General features: G+C 45.2%; 1 protein-coding gene across 5 annotated transcripts in view; it reads left to right on the forward strand.

The window, feature by feature from the left end:
• CEP44 (centrosomal protein 44) overlaps positions 1 to 22146 on the forward strand; it is a 214529-nt gene that overhangs the window by 181533 nt on the left and 10850 nt on the right. For all 5 annotated transcript variants that reach the window (XM_063920646.1, XM_063920645.1, XM_063920649.1 and 2 more), the window contains 3 exons: positions 3767 to 3901; positions 7868 to 8074; positions 15097 to 15172. In XM_063920646.1, the coding sequence (XP_063776716.1) occupies positions 3767 to 3901; positions 7868 to 8074; positions 15097 to 15172 (418 nt within the window). The remainder of the gene's footprint in view (positions 1 to 3766; positions 3902 to 7867; positions 8075 to 15096; positions 15173 to 22146) is intronic.

Consider the following 22146-nt stretch of genomic DNA (forward strand, 5'->3'; position numbering starts at 1 on the left):
GGTACCTCAGGTTATGGTACAGAACTGTCACTATCAGTTCAGACGCTGCCGTAGGGATGGTCCACGGCACCCCGGGTCTTTACCAAGGTAATGGCCGAAATGATATCCCTTCGAAGGAAGGGAATTTTAGTTATCCCTTACTTGGACGATTCCCTGATAAGGGTGAGATCCAGGGAACAGTTGGAAATCGGTGTAGCACTATCTCAGGTAGTGTTGCGGCAGCACGATTGGATTCTCAATATTCCAAAATCGCAGCTGGTTCCGACGACTTGTCTTCTGTTTCCTAGGGATGTTCCTGGACACAGTCCAGAAAAAAGGTGTTTCTCCCGGAAGAGAAAGCCAGGGAGTTATCCGAGCTAGTCAGGAACCTCCTAAAACCGAACCAACTCTCAGTGCATCAATGCACAAGGGTTCTGAAAAAAAAAATTAAAAAAAAATGGTGGCTTCCTACGAAGCAATCCCATTCGTTAGATTCCACGCAAGAACTTTCCAGTGGAACCTACTGGACAAATGGTCCGGGTCGCATTTTCAGATGCATCAGCGGATAACCCTGTCACCAAGGACAAGGGTATCCATCCTGTGGTGGTTGCAGAGTGCTCATCTTCTAGAGGGCCGCAGATTCGGCATTCAGGACTGGGTCCTGGTGACCACGGATGCCGGCCTGCGAGGCTGGGGAGCAGTCACACAGGGAAGGAATATCCAGGGCTTAGGGTCAAGCCTGGATACATCACTTCACATAAATATCCTGAAGCTAAGGGCCATTTACAATGCTCTAAGCTTAGCAAGACCTCTGCTTCAAGGTCAGCCGGTGTTGATCCAGTCGGACAACATCATGGCAGTCACCCACGTAAACAGACAGGGTGGCACAAGAAGCAGGAGGGCAATGGCAGAAGCTGCAGGGATTCTTCGCTGGGCGGAAAATCATGTGATAGCACTGTCAACAGTATTCATTCCGGGAGTGGACAACTGGGAAGCAGACTTCCTCAGCACGACCTCCACCCGGGAGAGTGGGGACTTCACCCAGAAGTCGTCCACATGATTAAAAAACTCGACAGGTATTGCGCCAGGTCAAGAGACCCTCAGGCAATAGTTGTAGACGCTCTGGTAACACCGTGGGTGTACCAGTCAGTGTATGTGTTCCCTCCTCTGCCTCTCATACCCAAGGTACTGAGATTGATAAGATGGAGAGGAGAAAGCACTATATTCGTGGCTCCGGATTGGCCAAGAAGGACTTGGTAACCGGAACTTCAAGAGATGCTTACGGAGGATCCGTGGCCTCTACCTCTAAGAAGGGACCTGCTCCAGCAAGGACCCTGTCTGTTCCAAGACTTACCGCGGCTGCGTTTGACGGCATGCCGGTTGAACACCGGATCCTGAAGGAAAAAAGGCATTCCGGATGAAGTCATCCATATCCTGATCTAAAGCCAGGAAGGATGTAACCGCAAAAACATTATCACCGCAATTGGCGAAAATATGTTGCGTAGTGCGAGGCCAGTAAGGCCCGACGGAGGAAATTCAACTGGGTCGATTCCTACATTTCCTGCAAACAGGAGTGTCTATGGGCCTGAAATTGGGGTCCATTAAGGTTCAGATTTCGGCCCTGTCAATTTTCTTCCAAAAAAGAGCTGGCTTCAGTCCCTGAAGTTTAGACGTTTGTAAAAGGGGTACTGCATATACAGCCTCCTTTTGTGCCTCCAGTGGCAATTTGGGATCTCAATGTAGTTTGGGTTCCAAAAGTCACATTGGTTTGAACCACTTAAATCTGTGGAGTTAAAATATCTCACATGGAAAGTGGTCATGCTGTTGGCCCTGGCCTGGGCCAGGCGCGTGTCAGAATTGGCGGCTTTATCCTGTAAAAGCCCTTATCTGATTTTCCATTCGGACAGGGCGGAATTGAGGACTCGTCCTCAGTTTCTCCCTAAGGTGGTTCCAGCGTTTTCACCTGAACCAACCTATTGTGGTGCCTGCGGCTACTAGGGACTTGGAGGAATCCAAGTTGCTGGATGTTGTCAGGGCCCTGAAAATATTTCCAGGACGGCTGGAGTCAGGAAATCTGACTCGCTGTTTATCCTGTATGCACCCAACAAGCTGGGTGCTCCTGCTTCTAAGCAGACTATTGCTCGTTGGATTTGTAGTACAATTCAGCTTGCACATTCTGTGGCAGGCCTGCCACAGCTAAAATCTGTAAAAGCCCGTTCCACAAGGAAAGTGGGCTCATCTTGGGCGGCTGCCCGAGGGGTCTCGGCTTTACAACTTTACCGAGCAGCTACTGGGTCAGGGGCAAACACGTTTGCTAAATTCTACAAATTTGATACCCTGGCTGAGGAGGACCTGGAGTTCTCTCATTCGGTGCTGCAGAGTCATCCGCACTCTCCCGCCCGTTTGGGAGCTTTGGTATAATCCCCATGGTCCTTACGGAGTCCACAGCATCCACTTAGGACGTTAGAGAAAATAAGAATTTACTTACCGATAATTCTATTTCTCATAGTCCGTAGTGGATGCTGGGCGCCCATCCCAAGTGCGGATTGTCTGCAATACTTGTACATAGTTATTGTTACAAAAATCGGGTTATTATTGTTGGGAGCCATCTTTTCAGAGGCTCCTCTGTTATCATACTGTTAACTGGGTTCAGATCACAAGTTATACGGTGTGATTGGTGTGGCTGGTATGAGTCTTACCAGGGATTCAAAATCCTTCCTTATTGTGTACGCTCGTCCGGGCACAGTATCCTAACTGAGGCTTGGAGGAGGGTCATAGGGGGAGGAGCCAGTGCACACCAGTTAGTCCTAAAGCTTTCTTTAGATGTGCCCAGTCTCCTGCGGAGCCGCTATTCCCCATGGTCCTTACGGAGTCCCCAGCATCCACTACGGACTATGAGAAATAGAATTATCGGTAAGTAAATTCTTATTATTGCCTATTAATCTTCTGAAGTTCATAGGATGTGGGAGGGGCCTCAGCCATCTATGATGGAGGGAGAAGCCCATAGTTTGCTATAGTACAAAGTAAGGTTAAAGCTGTACAATGCATTTTACGTTAATGACTTATATGTGCACATGGAATTTCTGGGGGTTTGGTGGACCTTCACATAAAAAAAGAAAAATAAATTATAAAATAATTATTATTCAAGAATCCCCAATCAGCTATATGAAAAATCATTTAAAAATAAAGTACTTTAGTAGGAAAAAAATGTCTGCTCCATTTTCACATTCTATTTTGATGGTGAAGAAAAGTTTCTATACGTTGTACCCAGCCACTGGATTTGCTCATATACTGTAAATCAGCCCCTTTATCTTGGTTTTCCCTGGTTTTGTTTATTGTACAATTCATCCTTTTATACCATCCTACTGTATAACGCCTCTCTTATACTGTATCTACTGGGTAACATCTCTTCACTCCTTAATTGCTTTTAGATTTCTTTCTTTCATGAATAGGTAGGATTTAATTTTTGATTGGCATTTATCATTTTTATTTAAGCTAATAAAAATACCGTACAGGGTGAAAATAAACATTACCCATATTGGGGGAAATGTTTTTCAAGATTTTTTTTTTTATTTGTTTTTCATTTAATGAACTGTCTTTTTTCATGTTCATCATCCTGAAACCATTGTTTAGTGACATGTTATGAATCTCCTTTAACACTCTGTTTTTATTCTCCCTAATGTTACACTCCTCACCCACCCCCACCCACCACCTTTTTTTGTAATTTTATTGTATATCTATTATGTCTATATAACTATTTCACATTTTCACAACATTTTTGTTACAGAAAAAATCCCTTGTGGAACGTCATATAGGTAGAGATCTTCCATCTTTACCTGCCGCAAATGAAATATTTGTATCTCAGACAGAAGATGATGTTTATAGGTCAGATTCTGAAGAGGAAAATCAATGTGAGAAAGTGGTAAGAAAAAGCAGGAAGCAGGGATAATGATGCTAATTTAGGTTTCTACAAGAGAGTAAAAGGAAATCTGTCCTTTAAAATATGAGAACAGTATGTCCATGTATCTTATATACTGAGAGTACTCAATGTACTATGAACCTGGATTCACCTGAGTGCAGTAATCATCTATAGGTGCTCACTGTAGAATTAACCAGTTTTATGTAAGGTTTCATATAGGGTTTGAGGTAACAATATGGTTAAAATAGGAGCAGACTAGATAGCAAAGTGGGTCGTCAGATGTTTCTATGTAAATAAACAAGAGAAAATGGAAGGCTGCGCTAAATGAATCTAATGTGACAGCAATAATAATAATAGGTCTATTAGTTGTACAATTTATTAAAAGATAATACAGGTTGAGTATCCTTTATCCAAAATGCTTGGGACCAGAGGTATTTTGGATATCGGATTTTTCCGTATTTTGGAATAATTAGATACCATAATGAGATATCATGGTGATGGGACCTAAATCTAAGCACAGAATGTATTTATGTTACATATACACCTTGTACACACAGCCTGAAAGTAATTTTAGCCAATATTTTTTTATAACTTTGTGCATTAAACAAAGCGTGTCTACATTCACACAATTCATTTATGTTTCATATACACCTTATATACACAGCCTGAAGGTCATTTAATACAATATTATTAATAACTTTGTGTATTAAACAAAGTTTGTGTACATTGAGCCATCAAAAAACAAAGGTTTCACTATCTCACTCAAAAAAGTCTGTATTTCGGAATATTCCGTATTTCGGAATATTTGGATATGGGATACTCAACCTGTATCACTAAATTCTTGTGATAGATAGATCATAAAATGCATGCAACATAAATAAAGCTTGGTAAAACCATACAATAAGAGTATAATAAAGGGTTACCCAATTGGCCGCTATTAGGGGGAAAGTATCGCGGGGAAGCCGCCGGATGTCGTCATGTATTGTAATCACATGACTGCCTAATGTCGTCATGTGACCGCTGGTATGTCACATGACCGGGACTGTTCCTGCACCTCATAGCAGTGCGGAAGTAGTCTCGAGGACTTCCGCCAACCAGCGAGTTCACTGTGCACAGGACAACCAAGGGCGGCGCCAAGCATGGCGCTTCCGCCCTTACTTGGCGAGGCTTTCGTAAATCGCCTCAAATATCCAGTTTCTGCCCTCAATGTCTGGATCATATATTGTATATAATAATTATAAACAGATTGAATTTATAAGGCAAGAACCTGATATAAATATCTTATATGAAATTTCTTTGGGGGAATTACTAATAACTACAAGAGGACAATTGATTTAAAAAAAGTATAAGAATTAGAAAGATGGTGGTAGCAATGATGAATGGTAAATATAGATTATGACCTAAATGTCAAAAAATAAAAAATACATATATACATATACAGATAATAAATATGAGAATAATACTTTTTTGAAATCAATTGTCCTCTTGTAGTTATTAGTAAGGGGTATATAAACCCCTCACACTCTAGCTATTGATACCTTTGAAAAAGCTGCTAGCTGGACGCAGCGAAACGCGTCAGATGTACAAGGGACCCAAAGCCAGATATTACCAATTGGAAGACCGAACCACCCCATCCAAATTCCGGATCACCATATGTAATTGGAGGACTCAAATAGCAGACTGGACCGATAACTTCTACATTCCGCACTGCATGAGGAGCTCACCATCTAAAATCCAGGAGCACCAATTCCTCTAGCGGTAACTTGCTATCATATGGGACACTGCTTACCTCCTAAATATCTACATATACCGGACTCAGATCGATCTGGGGGATCAATTTGGAACGGACTCTTCCAATCACCAATTTCCTTCATTGCTGGCCAATTGGGTAACCCTTTCTTATACTCTTATTGTATGGTTTTACCAAGCTTTATTTATGTTGCATGCATTTTATGATATATCTATCACAAGAATTTAGTGATATTATCTTTTAATAAATTGTACAACTAATAGACCTATTATTATTATTATTGCTGTCACATTATATTCATTTAGCGCAGCCTTCCATTTTCTCTTGTTTATCTACCTTGTGGGGGTGACTCCCTCTAATCTTAGGCAGCAGCTCGGTGAAACACCTTATACCCAAAGCGCCTGAGTACCCTTGGGTAACCAAATCTCTACACGTTTCTATGTAAATGGCTTTTTCAGTTTGATGCGTCTGGGGAGCTTTTTGAATCATACTGCAACAGGAATCAATGCTAATTCAGGCTTGTTTAGTAAATATACCCCATGCTGGTTATTGTCTCATGTTTGGTTACATTGTGTTCATTAATCTGAAGTAATAGTGCTGTATTTGTTTACCTTGGTGTTGGTTTTACTTGTAGTTTTTCCACATTTTTTTTTTTTCAAGTTTCCAATTCACAAAATAAATGGGACACATGATAACTTGTACTCCCAAGTTTCCCAAACTCCACTATTACAGTCCAGATTTTAAGGCTATCCATGCTTGAGTTCAGATGGTTACATTAAATTGACTGATGTATTAATTAAGTCACCTGTGCTTATCCTTAAAACTGGCCTGTAATGGCAGAGTATGGGAAACTTGTATGTCACGCTCGGCTTGAGTTGAGGATCTGACAATTGATTGAGGGAGCAGCTTTCGGCAATGGAAGGAAACGAGGTGGATGAATATAGTTCTTAGTCATGGATTGAAGAGTTGGTCCGAAGATGAAGAGGGGTAAGCAATGAGGGCAATGACTGAGAACGATACACTTAAGAAAGATTAATTCAGTTTTAATGAGACTTCAATAATACACCACAACTAGGAGATAAGTCCTAATGAGTTCTGAAGAACAAAATGTTCGTGACTTGTAGATAGTGCTGAAGAATACTGAATGGAGAAGTGACCTGTGATTTGTAAATGATGCTGAAGAACACTGAATGACAAGATGACTTGAAGAATGATGTTGAAGAGAGGATCACTGTGAGCACTTACAGCAAACAGAGACCCCCTGCCAGAAAGAGGACGCAGCAGTTAAACCACAAGGGCAGGTGGACTGGAAGCAAAGGACATCAATAACAGAACTGACCACCAAGCGGCCTCCACAGAACCAGGATACCAGGGGTTAACCTGGGAGCAAAGAGCTTGAGCATCTTACAGCATCAAGTAACTTGAAGCACTGGCACCATAGCTAAGCATCAACCCCTTTTTATAAGGGAAAACAGCACCGGATTGGCTGGACGCAAACTGGGATACATATTTGGCTTGGCTTGGTCTCCAACATGGCGGCTCCCTGCACAGAAGACACATGTGGAACCAGCACACAGTAACTACCTCTGGCCTCAGCCTCCCAGACGCCGCTCTCCAGCAACAAGACACTTGGAAACAGACACCTTCAGCTGCCATGCTCCGCTCCCCAGGACCTGGACCCCAGCCTCCAGATGCCCGGCAGCCGCACCGGAGGACCTTGTTGCTGCAGCTCCTACCCGCCGCAGTCACACCAGCCAGCTAACAGGAAGGCCACAGGGACCAAAACTGGAGGTAAGACTCCAAATGCTGACCGTGTACATGAAGCAATAATGTTCTGTTGCTCATATCGGCCAATCAAGATTCTGTCATTGTTCTTGAGCAACTGAGAAGCCATAGCAACTGACTGACTGACAGGTTTCTAAGGGCAACACCACTAATTTATTTGTCCTGCTTTTCTAAACTGTTGCTCAATACGTAACTCAATATTAAAAAGTCTGTAACATTTATTTCTGCTAATGAACAAATATATTTGTTTATTCAAGTGTGTGATGTCAAAATATAAATGATTTACATATAAATATAAGTCATTTGAACATAGCTGTTTCTGACTATGATCATGATGACGAAACCTATCAAGCTGTACTGTAATGGTGTTTTATTTGATATGCCAATGCTCAATTTTTGGCGGGAGTAAATTTAAAGCCGCTGTTTCATTGCAGGTGGCAAAGGACTCCCAGATAGACTTACTAAAGGCACAGGTTGCTGAATGTCAAGAGAAGATTGCAAGGCTGGACTGGATGGAGGACAGACTGCAGGCATTGGAGACCAGTATGAAAGGGAAAATAATTATTGATGAGGTGGACTGGAATAACCTCCTCAGTCGTGTTCTTCTTTTGGAAACCGACCGCTTGTTGCAATCGAAAAAGGTCTGTAGATAACAATAACCATGCAGCTAAAGATGCATGTATTTAGTTATGTGCTGAAACTCCATCATTTCCCTACCTTAATTGTGCCAGACAGCGTTTCATGCATAGAGCAGACATAGGGAGTTGTGACTGCCACCTCTTTGCCTATTGTCTTTCATATCGTCAGTATTCTGGGAGCTGGGCACGCTCACCATAAAGTTTTATCTACTCCTTCCCACCATGCCATACCCCCAATCATTGCATTGTGAGGGGATTTATCACACATGATTAAAGCTCTCAGGAAGGCTCTGGGATTATAAAACAGACGGAAAGAATTGGGGGTTACTGCATGGTAATCTCTGCAGGCAGATGTAGTAACACCTTTATAGAAACACCTGTAAAAAGCATATCATCATACCTTCATCTGTGAGTATTCCCATTGGACAAATACAAGGAGCAAAGGAAGGTTAACATTCATTTTATAGTTATTAAGAGTATAGTAATACACAGATATTTTCAAATAAAAATAAAGCATGTCATACTTGGGTTTCCACTAATGCATTAAGGCCGTTCAGTCCTTTGTTCTGTGGTGAGCTTTAGATCCTGCCTGCAGGTAACCATAGTGGTCCCAGCCAGAGCATTCGCCACATTTGTTCTAATTGTAGGTAGATTTGCTGGCTCTGGCACATATGCCCACTTCATCATCCACAGGTGCAGACAGTGTACCATGATGGTGACAGTGGCCAGCCCAGATTGTGAATGCTCCCATTTCCTTTGTTGCTTATATGCTCATATATGAGTTGGAGAGTTGCAGCTGATATATTACAGATGGTTTTATTGATGCCTAATAGTGAATCTGTTTTTTGCAAGCAAGTACATGACGTATGCCTGGCATAAACCTGGTAGCATGTGCCATCATGTGCCTATCTTGTTATAATTGCTAGTCGCAGTTATGCATCTAAACACTGAATTTTTGGTGAAAACATTTCTCTGACGTCCTAAGTGGATGCTGGGGACTCCGTCAGGACCATGGGGATTAGCGGCTCCGCAGGAGACAGGGCACAAAAATAAAAGCTTTAGGACTAGGTGGTGTGCACTGGCTCCTCCCCCTATGACCCTCCTCCAAGCCTCAGTTAGGTTTTTGTGCCCGGCCGAGAAGGGTGCAATCTAGGTAGCTCTCCTGAGCTGCTTAGAATAAAAGTATAGACTTAGGTTTTTTTTATTTTCAGTGAGTCCTGCTGGCAACAGGCTCACTGCATCGAGGGACTAAGGGGAGAAGAAGCGAACTCACCTGCGTGCAGAGTGGATTGGGCTTCTTGGCTACTGGACATTCGCTCCAGAGGGACGATCACAGGCCCAGCCATGGATGGGTCCCGGAGCCGCGCCGCCGGCCCCCTTACAGAGCCAGAAGAGTGAAGAGGTCCAGAAATCGGCGGCAGAAGGCATCTTGTCTTCAAGAAAGGTAGCGCACAGCACTGCAGCTGTGCGCCATTGCTCTCAGCACACTTCACACTCCGGTCACTGAGGGTGCAGGGCGCTGGGGGGGGGCGTCCTGAGACGCAATGAAAACACTATTTATGGTAAAAAATACATCACATATAGCTCCTGGGCTATATGGATGTATTTAACCCCTGCCATTTTACCTCATAAAAAGCGGGAGAAAGGCCGCCGTGAAGGGGGCGGAGCCTATCTCCTCAGCACACAAGCGCCATTTTCCCTCACAGCTCCGCTGGAAGGATGTCTCCCTGACTCTCCCCTGCAGTCCTGCACTACAGAAACAGGGTAAAAAAGAGAGGGGGGGGCACTAATTTGGCATATAAAAACATATATAGCAGCTATAAGGGAGAAACACTTATTTATAAGGTTGTCCCTATACATATATAGCGCTCTGGTGTGTGCTGGCAAACTCTCCCTCTGTCTCCCCAAAGGGCTAGTGGGGTCCTGTCCTCTATCAGAGCATTCCCTGTGTGTGTGCTGTGTGTCGGTACGCGTGTGTCGACATGTATGAGGAGGAAAATGGTGTGGAGGCGGAGCAATTGCCTGTATTAGTGATGTCACCCCCTAGGGAGTCGACACCTGACTGGATGGTCTTATTTAAGGAATTACGTGATAGTGTCAGCACTTTACAAAAAAAAACTGTTGACGACATGAGACAGCCGGCAAGTCAGTTAGTGCCTGTCCAGGCGTCTCAAACACCGTCAGGGGCTCTAAAGCGCCCATTACCTCAGTCGGTCGACACAGACACGGACACTGACTCCAGTGTCGACGGTGAAGAAACAAACGTATTTTCCAGTAGGGCCACACGTTACATGATCACGGCAATGAAGGAGGCTTTGCATATTTCTGATACTACAAGTACCACAAAAAAGGGTATTATGTGGGGTGTGAAAAAACTACCCGTAGTTTTTCCTGAATCAGAAGAATTAAATGAAGTGTGTGATGATGCGTGGGTCTCCCCCGATAAAAAATTGCTGATATCTAAGAAATTATTGGCATTATACCCTTTCCCGCCAGAAGTTAGGGCGCGTTGGGAAACACCCCCTAGGGTGGATAAGGCACTCACACGCTTATCAAAACAAGTGGCGTTACCGTCTCCTGATACGGCCGCCCTCAAGGAGCCAGTTGATAGGAAGCTGGAAAATGTCCTAAAAAGTATATACACACATACTGGTGTTATACTGCGACCAGCGATTGCCTCAGCCTGGATGTGCAGCGCTGGGGTGGCGTGGTCGGAGTCCCTGACTGAAAATATTGATACCCTTGACAGGGACAGTATTTTATTGACTATAGAGCGTTTAAAAGATGCGTTTCTATATATGCGTGATGCACAAAGGGATATTTGCACCCTGGCATCAAGAGTAAGTGCGATGTCCATTTCTGCCAGAAGATGTTTATGGACACGACAGTGGTCAGGTGATGCGGATTCCAAACGGCATATGGAAGTATTGCCGTATAAAGGGGAGGAGTTATTTGGGGTCGGTCTTTCGGACCTGGTGGCCACGGCAACAGCTGGAAAATCCACCTTTTTACCCCAACTCACCTCTCAGCAGAAAAAGACACCGTCTTTTCAGCCTCAGTCCTTTCGTCCCCATAAGGGCAAGCGGGCAAAAGGCCAGTCATATCTGCCCCGGGGTAGAGGAAAGGGAAAAAGACTGCAGCAGACAGCCTCTTCCCAGGAACAGAAGCCCTCCATCGCTTCTGCCAAGTCCTCAGCATGACGCTGGGGCCTTACAAGCGGACTCAGGTGCGGTGGGGGGTCGTCTCAAGAGTTTCAGCGCGCAGTGGGCTCACTCGCAAGTGGACCCCTGGATCCTACAGGTAGTATCCCAGGGGTACAGATTGGAATTTGAGACGTCTCCCCCTCGCAGGTTCCTGAAGTCTGCTTTACCAACGTCTCCCTCCGACAGGGAGGCAGTATTGGAAGCAATTCACAAGCTGTATTCCCAGCAGGTGATAATCAAAGTACCCCTCCTACAACAGGGAAAGGGGTATTATTCCACACTATTTGTGGTACCGAAGCCAGACGGCTCGGTGAGACCTATTCTAAATCTGAAATCTTTGAACACTTACATACAAAGGTTCAAATTCAAGATGGAGTCACTCAGAGCAGTGATAGCGAACCTGGAAGAAGGGGACTATATGGTGTCCCTGGACATCAAGGATGCTTACCTTCATGTCCCAATTTGCCCTTCTCACCAAGGGTACCTCAGGTTCGTAGTACAGAACTGTCATTATCAGTTTCAGACGCTGCCGTTTGGATTGTCCACGGCACCCCGGGTCTTTACCAAGGTAATGGCCGAAATGATGATTCTTCTTCGAAGAAAAGGAGTCTTAATTATCCCTTACTTGGACGATCTCCTGATAAGGGCAATGTCCAGGGAACAGTTGGAGGTCGGAGTAGCACTATCTCGGGTACTGCTACAACAGCACGGGTGGATTCTAAATATTCCAAAATCGCAGCTGATCCCGACGACACGTCTGCTGTTCCTAGGGATGATTCTGGACACAGTCCAGAAAAAGGTGTTTCTCCCGGAGGAGAACGCCAGGTAGTTATCCGAGCTAGTCAGGAACCTCCTAAAACCAGGAAAAGTGTCAGTGCATCATTGCACAAGGGTCCTGGGAAAAATGGTGGCTTCTTACGAAGCGATTCCATTCGGCAGATTTCACGCAAGAACTTTTCAGTGGGATCTGCTGGACAAATGGTCCGGATCGCATCTTCAGATGCATCAGCGGATAACCCTGTCTCCGAGGACAAGGGTGTCTCTTCTGTGGTGGCTGCAGAGTGCTCATCTACTAGAGGGCCGCAGATTCGGCATTCAGGATTGGATCCTGGTGACCACGGATGCCAGCCTTAGAGGCTGGGGAGCAGTCACACAGGGAAGAAATTTCCAGGGAACGTGGTCAAGTCTAGAGACTTCTCTCCACATAAATATACTGGAGCTAAGGGCAATTTACAATGCTCTATGCCTAGCAAGACCTCTGCTTCAAGGTCAGCCGGTGCTGATCCAGTCGGACAACATCACGGCAGTCGCCCACGAAAACAGACAGGGCGGCACAAGAAGCAGGAGGGCAATGGCAGAAGCTGCAAGGATTCTTCGCTGGGCGGAAAATCATGTGATAGCACTGTCAGCAGTGTTCATTCCGGGAGTGGACCACTGGGAAGCAGACTTCCTCAGCAGGCACGACCTCCACCCGGGAGAGTGGGGACTTCACACGGAAGTCTTCCACATGATTGTGAACCATTGGGAAAAACCAAAGGTGGACATGATGGCGTCCCGCCTCAACAAAAAACTGGACAGGTATTGCGCCAGGTCAAGGGACCCTCAGGCAATAGCTGTGGACGCTCTGGTAACACCGTGGGTGTACCAGTCAGTGTATGTGTTCCCTCCTCTTCCTCTCATACCCAAGGTACTGAGAATTATAAGACGGAGAGGAGTAAGAACTATACTCGTGGCTCCGGATTGGCCAAGGAGGACTTGGTACCCGGAACTTCAAGAGATGCTCACAGAGGACCCATGGCCTCTGCCGTTAAGAAGGGACTTGCTTCAGCAAGGACCCTGTCTGTTCCAAGACTTACCGCGGCTGCGTTTGACGGCATGGCGGTTGAACGCCGGATCCTAAGGGAAAAAGGCATTCCGGAAGAGGTCATACCTACCCTGGTCAAAGCCAGGAAGGAGGTGACCGCACAACATTATCACCGCATTTGGCGAAAATATGTTGCGTGGTGTGAGGCCAGGAAGGCCCCCACGGAGGAATTTCAACTCGGTCGATTCCTGCATTTCCTGCAAACAGGAGTGTCTATGGGCCTCAAATTGGGGTCCATTAAGGTTCAAATTTCGGCCCTGTCGATTTTCTTCCAGAAAGAATTGGCTTCGGTTCCTGAAGTCCAGACATTCGTCAAGGGAGTACTGCATATACAACCCCCTTTTGTGCCTCCAGTGGCACCGTGGGATCTCAACGTAGTTCTGGGATTCCTCAAATCACATTGGTTTGAACCGCTCAAATCTGTGGATTTGAAATATCTCACATGGAAAGTGACCATGCTGTTGGCCCTGGCCTCGGCCAGGCGAGTGTCAGAATTGGCGGCTTTGTCTCACAAAAGCCCATATCTGATTTTCCATTCGGACAGGGCAGAACTGCGGACTCGTCCCCAGTTTCTCCCTAAGGTGGTGTCAGCGTTTCACCTGAACCAACCTATTGTGGGGCCTGCGGCTACTAGGGACTTGGAGGACTCCAAGTTGCTAGACGTTGTCAGGGCCCTGAAAATATATATTTCCAGGACGGCTGGAATCAGGAAAACTGACTCGCTGTTTATCCTGTATGCACCCAACAAGCTGGGTGCTCCTGCTTCTAAGCAGACGATTGCTCGTTGGATTTGTAGTACAATTCAGCTTGCACATTCTGTGGCAGGCCTGCCACAGCCAAAATCTGTAAATGCCCATTCCACATGGAAGGTGGGCTCATCTTGGGCGGCTGCCCGAGGGGTCTCGGCTTTACAACTTTGCCGAGCTGCTACTTGGTCAGGGGCAAACATGTTTGCAAAATTCTACAAATTTGATACCCTGGCTGAGGAGGACCTGGAGTTCTCTCATTCGGTGCTGCAGAGTCATCCGCACTCTCCCGCCCGTTTGGGAGCTTTGGTATAATCCCCATGGTCCTGACGGAGTCCCCAGCATCCACTTAGGACGTCAGAGAAAATAAGAATTTACTTACCGATAATTCTATTTCTCGTAGTCCGTAGTGGATGCTGGGCGCCCATCCCAAGTGCGGATTGTCTGCAATACTTGTACATAGTTATTGTTACAAAAATCGGGTTATTATTGTTGTGAGCCATCTTTTCAGAGGCTCCTCTGTTATCATGCTGTTAACTGGGTTCAGATCACAAGTTGTACAGTGTGATTGGTGTGGCTGGTATGAGTCTTACCCGGGATTCAAAATCTTTCCTTATTGTGTACGCTCGTCCGGGCACAGTATCCTAACTGAGGCTTGGAGGAGGGTCATAGGGGGAGGAGCCAGTGCACACCACCTAGTCCTAAAGCTTTTATTTTTGTGCCCTGTCTCCTGCGGAGCCGCTAATCCCCATGGTCCTGACGGAGTCCCCAGCATCCACTACGGACTACGAGAAATAGAATTATCGGTAAGTAAATTCTTATTTTTATTTGCCAAAGATTCCTTAACTTTGTTAATGAATAAATAAGTGGTACACATTCCAAAGACTTGAATTATACAGCAATTTTCCCTGTTCCAAATATGAATATTTGTTGTATGAGAAATACAGATTATAATTGCAACTAATATATTCCATAAATGCTTCCTATGTAATCTATTGTGCCCCAGGATTAGCACAGCCTACAGAGTTCCAATTAAAATTAATCCTCATTATATATATATATATATATATATATATATATATATATATTTATTTAATTTATTTTTAACTGAGCAAAGCAGGTCCTACTGCTTCTTAAAGATCTATAAAAAATATTGTAACATTCCACTATGATTTTATGTTTGTATCAATTTTTTTTCTTTAATGTTTCCAGAAAGATTTGACATCTGAGTTCACCTCCATAAGTGAGGAACGTACGTCAAGCAGAATGATACATGAAGTTTCCCCAGGCAAGTGTAATGTAATTAAACTGCAACACTTTCTGCTTATAATTAAAGATAAAGCAGCTTGATCCATCGATCTTCCCTTGCTCACCTCTATTATTCAGTATTCTTCAGACCTGCAAAGCTTTCTTTCTGTCTTTGTATCCACAGTGGTGTCATAGGGGGGTATCCAATTATCCTGGTAAAACATGGGATGTGAAAAACAGGGAGTTTTTCACAATTTTTCCCGATGTTTCACCAATATTTTTTTTTTTTTTTGGAGGCTGTCCAATTTGGTCGCCGGTAAAAATATAAATACATTTTTTTATTATTTTTTTATTATTTTTTTAAATGTCACGAAAATAGGTTGTGGTCTAGCTAGAAACAAACCTGTTTTCGTCAGAAAATGGGTCTGTTTTCAGGGAATTGGTTTCATTTTCCTGATACCCTGGGTGCAACAATTACCTGTGGTCTATGACCGCAGGATAATTGGATACTCCCCATAGTAACTTAATGACAGTACATAAGGGCTTGCACGCGTTAAGAAAAAAAAAAGTTTTTGATTGCTTCTAAGTTCATTTTTATTGACCTTTCCTTAGTTATATTTCTGGCATTATTGCAATAGTGAATATATAAAGCTGGTTCTATGTTTACTTCATGATGAAGTTTGTTTGATACCACCATAGATTTTAGCTATAATGAACTGTTTGATGTGAGTTACAATTTTTCTCTAAAAATCAAATTTACCTTGTCACCTTGTAGAAAATGTATTCTCCGTTCATGATTAGCGTCACTCTTTTATTAGATTTTAACATCTCTGTTAGTTGAGGGGAATTGAGTAAAATAGAAATTTACTAAAAACATCATTAAAATCAGTTTTTCTAGATTTTTTTCCACATGGATTTTTAAAACCTCCAAATTAAAAACCCCAGCACTTCAAAATTGCAAAACCATTACAAACCACATTATAAAGTGTACAACAGGGGACTCTGGCAAACAGCGATTTGCAAAATTGTCCTAATAATCACCAAATATACACTGGCTAGTTTTAGACAGATGATTGCAGGCAAAACCGTCGTCATGAGGTAGGGAAAAGAAGCAGGGACTGGCAGGCAGGTAAGTTACAGCTCACGACAGATGACAGGAGAAAATGTTGAAATTCTCCCTTCTGTCATTAAAATTAATAATAAATAAAGGATGCCGTTAAATTATAATTAGATATCAAACATGGTCTAGTTTAAATAAACATCAAATCAGGGGCGTAATTCCCAGAGGCAATGGAGTCGCCTGCCTCCAGGATCCAAGTCTTGAAGGGACACCTGCATGTACAGCAATACCTGTGTGTTTCACAGTGGGATCCAAGTGTGACTTCTGCTCTTCCAATGGAGCTCTTCAGTGCACCCACTGCAGCGTTGATCAGTTCTTTCCCAGGAGCCCTGCTAACACCTACAATAAAGGACTGGACTGCTCTGGACTGGTACCACTCAGCATGAGCTGCAGTAAGTGATGGTGCACCTGCTACTGGATTGTGAGATGGGACCCGCTGGTGAACGCTGACTGTGGTCCCTGTATAACGGCTAAGAGCACTATCTATGTAATTCTGTAAATCGTGTGTGTTCTAAATATGTATATGTGTATATGTAGTATTAGTGTAATTGGCGCCTTGGGGTTGTTATAACACCCCTATTTTTGTGACAGAATGACCTAATGTCAAATAAAATCTTGTTTAGGAAAACAAACAATATGTTCCAATACGCAAAATGTATTAAAATTGATAAAAGTTCATCTGATACTGTATTGATATAACTGTCCATAAAGCATTTCAACCACCACTAACATCCAGTGGTGGTCCACATAAGAACAGATGTACAAATAATAAGATTTTACTCACCGGTAATCTATTTCTCGTAGTCCGTAGTGGATGCTGGGAACTCCGTAAGGACCATGGGGAATAGACGGGCTCCACAGGAGACTGGGCACTCTAAAAGAAAGATTAGGTACTATCTGGTGTGCACTGGCTCCTCCCACTATGACCCTCCTCCAGACCTCAGTTAGGATACTGTGCCCGGAAGAGCTGACACAATAAGGAAGGATTTTGAATCCCGGGTAAGACTCATACCAGCCACACCAATCACACCGTATAACTCGTGATACTACACCCAGTTAACAGTATGAAATATAACTGAGCCTCTCAACAGATGGCTCAACAATAACCCTTAGTTAGGCAATAACTACATACAAGTATTGCAGACAATCCGCACTTGGGATGGGCGCCCAGCATCCACTACGGACTACGAGAAATAGATTTACCGGTGAGTAAAATCTTATTTTCTCTGAAGTCCTAGTGGATGCTGGGAACTCCGTAAGGACCATGGGGATTATACCAAAGCTCCCAAACGGGCGGGAGAGTGCGGATGACTCTGCAGCACCGAATGAGAGAACTCAAGGTCCTCCTCAGCCAGGGTATCAATTTTGTAGAATTTAGCAAACGTGTTTGCCCCTGACCAAGTTGCAGCTCGGCAAAATTGTAAAGCCGAGACCCCTCGGGCAGCCGCCCAAGATGAGCCCACTTTCCTCGTGGAATGGGCTTTTACTGATTTAGGATGCGGCAATCCAGCCACAGAATGCTCCAGCTGAATTGTGCTACAAATTCAGCGAGCAATAGTCTGCTTAGAAGCAGGAGCACCTATTTTGTTGGGTGCCTACAGGACAGTTTTCCTGACTCCAGCCATCCTGGAAATATAAATTTTTAAGGCCCTGACTACGTCCAGTAACTTGGAATCTTCCAAGTCCCTAGTAGCCGCAGGCACTACAATAGGTTGGTTCAAGTGAAAAGCTGATACCACCTTAGGGAGAAACTGGGGACGAGTCCTCAATTCTGCCCTATCCATATGGAAAATCAGATAAGGGCTTTTACATGACAAAGCCGCCAATTCTGACACACGCCTGGCCGAAGCCAAGGCCAATAACATGACCACTTTCCACGTGAGATATTTCAAATCCACAGTTTTAAGTGGCTCAAACCAATGTGATTTTAAGAAACTCAACACCACGTTGAGATCCCAAGGTGCCACAGGAGGCACAAAAGGGGGCTGAATATGTAGCACTCCCTTTACAAATGTCTGAACTCCAGGCAGTGAAGCCAGTTCTTTCTGGAAGAAAATCGACAGAGCCGAAATCTGGACCTTTATGGAACCCAATTTTAGGCCCATAGTCACCCCTGACTGTAGGAAGTGCAGAAAACGACCCAGCTGAAATTCCTCTGTTGGGGCCTTCCTGGCCTCACACCACGCAACATATTTTCGCCAAATACGGTGATAATGGTTTGCGGTTACTTCTTTCCTTGCTTTTATCAGCGTAGGAATGACTTCTTCCGGAATGCCCTTTTCCTTTAGGATCCGGAATTCAACCGCCATGCCGTCAAACGCAGCCACGGTAAGTCTTGGAACAGACAGGGCCCCTGCTGTAGCAGATCCTGTCTGAGCGGTAGAGGCCATGGGTCCTCTGATATCATTTCTTGAAGTTCTGGGTACCAAGCTCTTCTTGGCCCATCCGGAACCACGAGTATCGTCTTACTTCTCGTTTTCTTATTATTCTCAGTACCTTTGGTATGAGAGGCAGAGGAGGGAATACATAAACCGACTGGTACACCCACGGTGTCACTAGAGCGTCCACAGCTATTGCCTGAGGGTCCCTTGACCTGGCGCAATATCTAGTTTTTTGTTTAGGCGGGACGCCATCATGTCCACCTGTGGCCTTTCCCAACGGTTTACCAACAGTTGGAAACTTCTGGATGAAGTCCCCACTCTCCCGGGTGTGGGTCGTGTCTGCTGAGGAAGTCTGCTTCCCAGTTGTCCACTCCCGGAATGAACACTGCTGACAGTGCTAAGACGTGATTTTCCGCCCATCGGAGAATCCTTGTGGCTTCTGCCATCGCCATCTTGCTTCTTGTGCCGCCCTGTCGGTTTACATGGGCGACTGCCGTGATGTTGTCTGATTGGATCAGTACCGGCTGGTTTTGAAGCAGAGGCCTTTGCCAGACTTAGGGTATTGTAAATGGCCCTCAGTTCCAGAATATTTATGTGTAGGGACGACTCCTGACTTGACCAAAGTCCTTGGAAATTTCTTGCCTGTGTGACTGCCCCCCAGCCTCGAAGGCTGGCATCCGTGGTTACCAGGACCCAGTCCTGTATGCCGAATCTGCGGCCCTCTTGAAGATGAGCACTCTGCAGCCACCACAGTAGAGATACCCTGGTCCTTGGAGACAGGGTTATCAGCCGATGCATCTGAAGATGCGATCCCGACCACTTGTCCAAGAGGTCCCACTGAAAGGTTCTTGCATGGAACCTGCCGAATGGAATTTTGCTTCGTAAGAAGCTACCATTTTTCCCAGGACTCGTGTGCAGTGAAGCACCGATACCTGTTTTGGTTTCAGGAGGTCTCTGACTAGAGATGACAGCTCCTTGGCTTTCTCCTGTGGGAGAAACACTTTTTTCTGTTCTGTGTCCAGAACCATCCCCAGGAACAGTAGGCGTGTGGTAGGAACCAGCTGTGACTTTGGAATGTATAGAATCCATCCGTGCTGTTGTAGCACTTCCCGAGATAGTGCTACTCCGACCAACAACTGCTCCTTGGACCTCGCCTTTATAAGGAGATCGTCCAAGTATGGGATAATTAAAACTCCCTTTTTTCGAAGGAGTATAATCATTTCTGCCATTACCTTGGTAAAGACCCTCGGTGCAGTGGACAGTCCAAACGGCAGTGTTTGGAATTGGTAATGGCAATCCTGTACCACAAATCTGAGGTACTCCTGGTGAGGATGGTAAATGGGGACATGTAGGTAAGCATCCTTGATGTCCTGGGATACCATGTAATCCCCCCTCCTCCAGGCTTGCAATAACCGCCCTGAGCGATTCCATCTTGAACTTGAATTTTTTTATGTATGTGTTCAAGGATTTCAAATTTAAAATGGGTCTCACCGAACCGTCCGGTTTCGGTACCACAAACAGTGTGGAATAGTAACCCCGTCCTTGTTGAAGTAGGGGCACCTTAACTATCACCTGCTGGGAATACAGCTTCTGAATTGCCTCTAGCACAGCCTGAGGGAGTTGTCGGCAAGGCAGATTTGAGGAAACGGCGGGGGGGAGACGCCTCGAATTCCAGCTTGTACCCCTGAGATACTACTTGAAGGATCCAGGGATCCACCTGTGAGCGAGCCCACTGATCGCTGAAATTTTTGAGGCGGCCCCCCACCGTACCTGGCTACGCCTGTGGAGCCCCCGCGTCATGCGGTGGACTCAGAGGAAGCGGGGGAAGAATTTTGATTCTGGGAACTGGCTGACTGGTGCAGCTTTTTCCCTCTTCCCTCGTCTCTGTGCAGAAAGGAAGCGCCTTTGACCCGCTTGCTTTTCTGAAGCCGAATGGACTGTACCTGATAATACAGTGCTTTCTTAGGCTGTGAGGAAACCTGAGGTAAAAAAATTTCTTCCCAGCTGTTGCTGTGGATACGAGGTCCCAGAGACCATCCCCAAACAATTCCTCACCCTTATAAGCCTCTATATGCCTTTTAAAGTCAGCATCACCTGTCCAGTGTCGGGTCTCTAATACCCTCCTGACAGAATGGACATTGCATTAATTCTGGATGCCAGCCGGCAAAATATCCCTCTGTGCATCCCTCATATATAAGACGACGTCTTAAGTTCGCAAAATAGTATCCCTGTTTGACAGGTTTACAGACCACGCTGCAGCAGCACTATCTGCAGGTCTCAGTCTAGTACCTGAGTGTGTAAATACAGATTTCAGGATAGCCTCCTGCTTTTTATCAGCAGGTACCTTCAAAGTGGCCGTATCCTAAGACGGCAGTGCCACCTTTTTTGACAAACGTGTGAGCGCCTTATCCACCCTAGGGGATATCTCCCAGCGTAACTTATCCTCTGGCGGGAAAGGGTACGCCATCAGTAACTTTTTAGAAATTACCAGTTTCTTATTGGGGGAACCCACGCTTTTTCACACTTCATTCACTCATTTGATGGGGGAACAAAACACTGCCTGCTTTTTCTCCCCAAACATAAAACCCTTTTTTAGTGGTACTTGGGTTAATGTCAGAAATGTGTAACACATTTTTTATTGCCGGGATCATGTAACGGATGTTCCTAGTGGATTGTGTATATGTCTCAACCTCGTCGACACTGGAGTCAGACTCCGTGTCGACATCTGTGTCTGCCATCTGAGGGAGCGGGCGTTTTTGAGCCCCTGATGGCCTTTGAGACGCCTGGGCAGGCGCGGGCTGAGAAGCCGGCTGTCCCATAGCTGTTACGTCATCCAGCCTTTTATGTACGGATTTGACACTGTCGGTTTATACCTTCCACCTATCCATCCACTCTGGTGTCGGCCCCACAGGGGGCGACATCACATTTATCGGCATCTGCTCTGCCATCACATAAGCCTCCTCATCAAACGTGTCGACACAGCCGTACCGACACACCGCACACACACACAGACAGGGAATGCTCTGACTGAGGACAGGACCCCACACAGCCCTTTGGGGAGACAGAGAGAGAGTATGCCAGCACACACCAGAGCGCTATATAATTTTGGGATTAACACTATATTGAGTGAATTTTTCCCAATAGCTGCTTGTATATACAATATTGCGCCTAAATTTTGTGCCCCCCCTCTCTTTTTAACCCTTTGAGCCTGAAAACTACAGGGGAGAGCCTGGGGAGCTGTCTTCCAGCTGCACTGTGAAGAGAAAATGGCGCCAGTGTGCTGAGGGAGAAGCCCCGCCCCTTTTTCAACTGACTTTCTCCCGCTTTTTCTGGAATACTGGCAGGGGTAATTTTAAATCTATATAGCCTCTAGGACTATATATGATGTAGATTTGCCAGCCAAGGTGTCATATATTGCCCTCAGGGCGCCCCCCCCCCAGCGCCCTGCACCCTCAGTGACCGGAGTGTGAAGTGTGCATGAGGAGCAATGGCGCACAGCTGCAGTGCTGTGCG

Source organism: Pseudophryne corroboree, chromosome 1 (assembly GCF_028390025.1).
Source record: "Pseudophryne corroboree isolate aPseCor3 chromosome 1, aPseCor3.hap2, whole genome shotgun sequence".
Taxonomy (NCBI): domain Eukaryota; kingdom Metazoa; phylum Chordata; class Amphibia; order Anura; family Myobatrachidae; genus Pseudophryne; species Pseudophryne corroboree.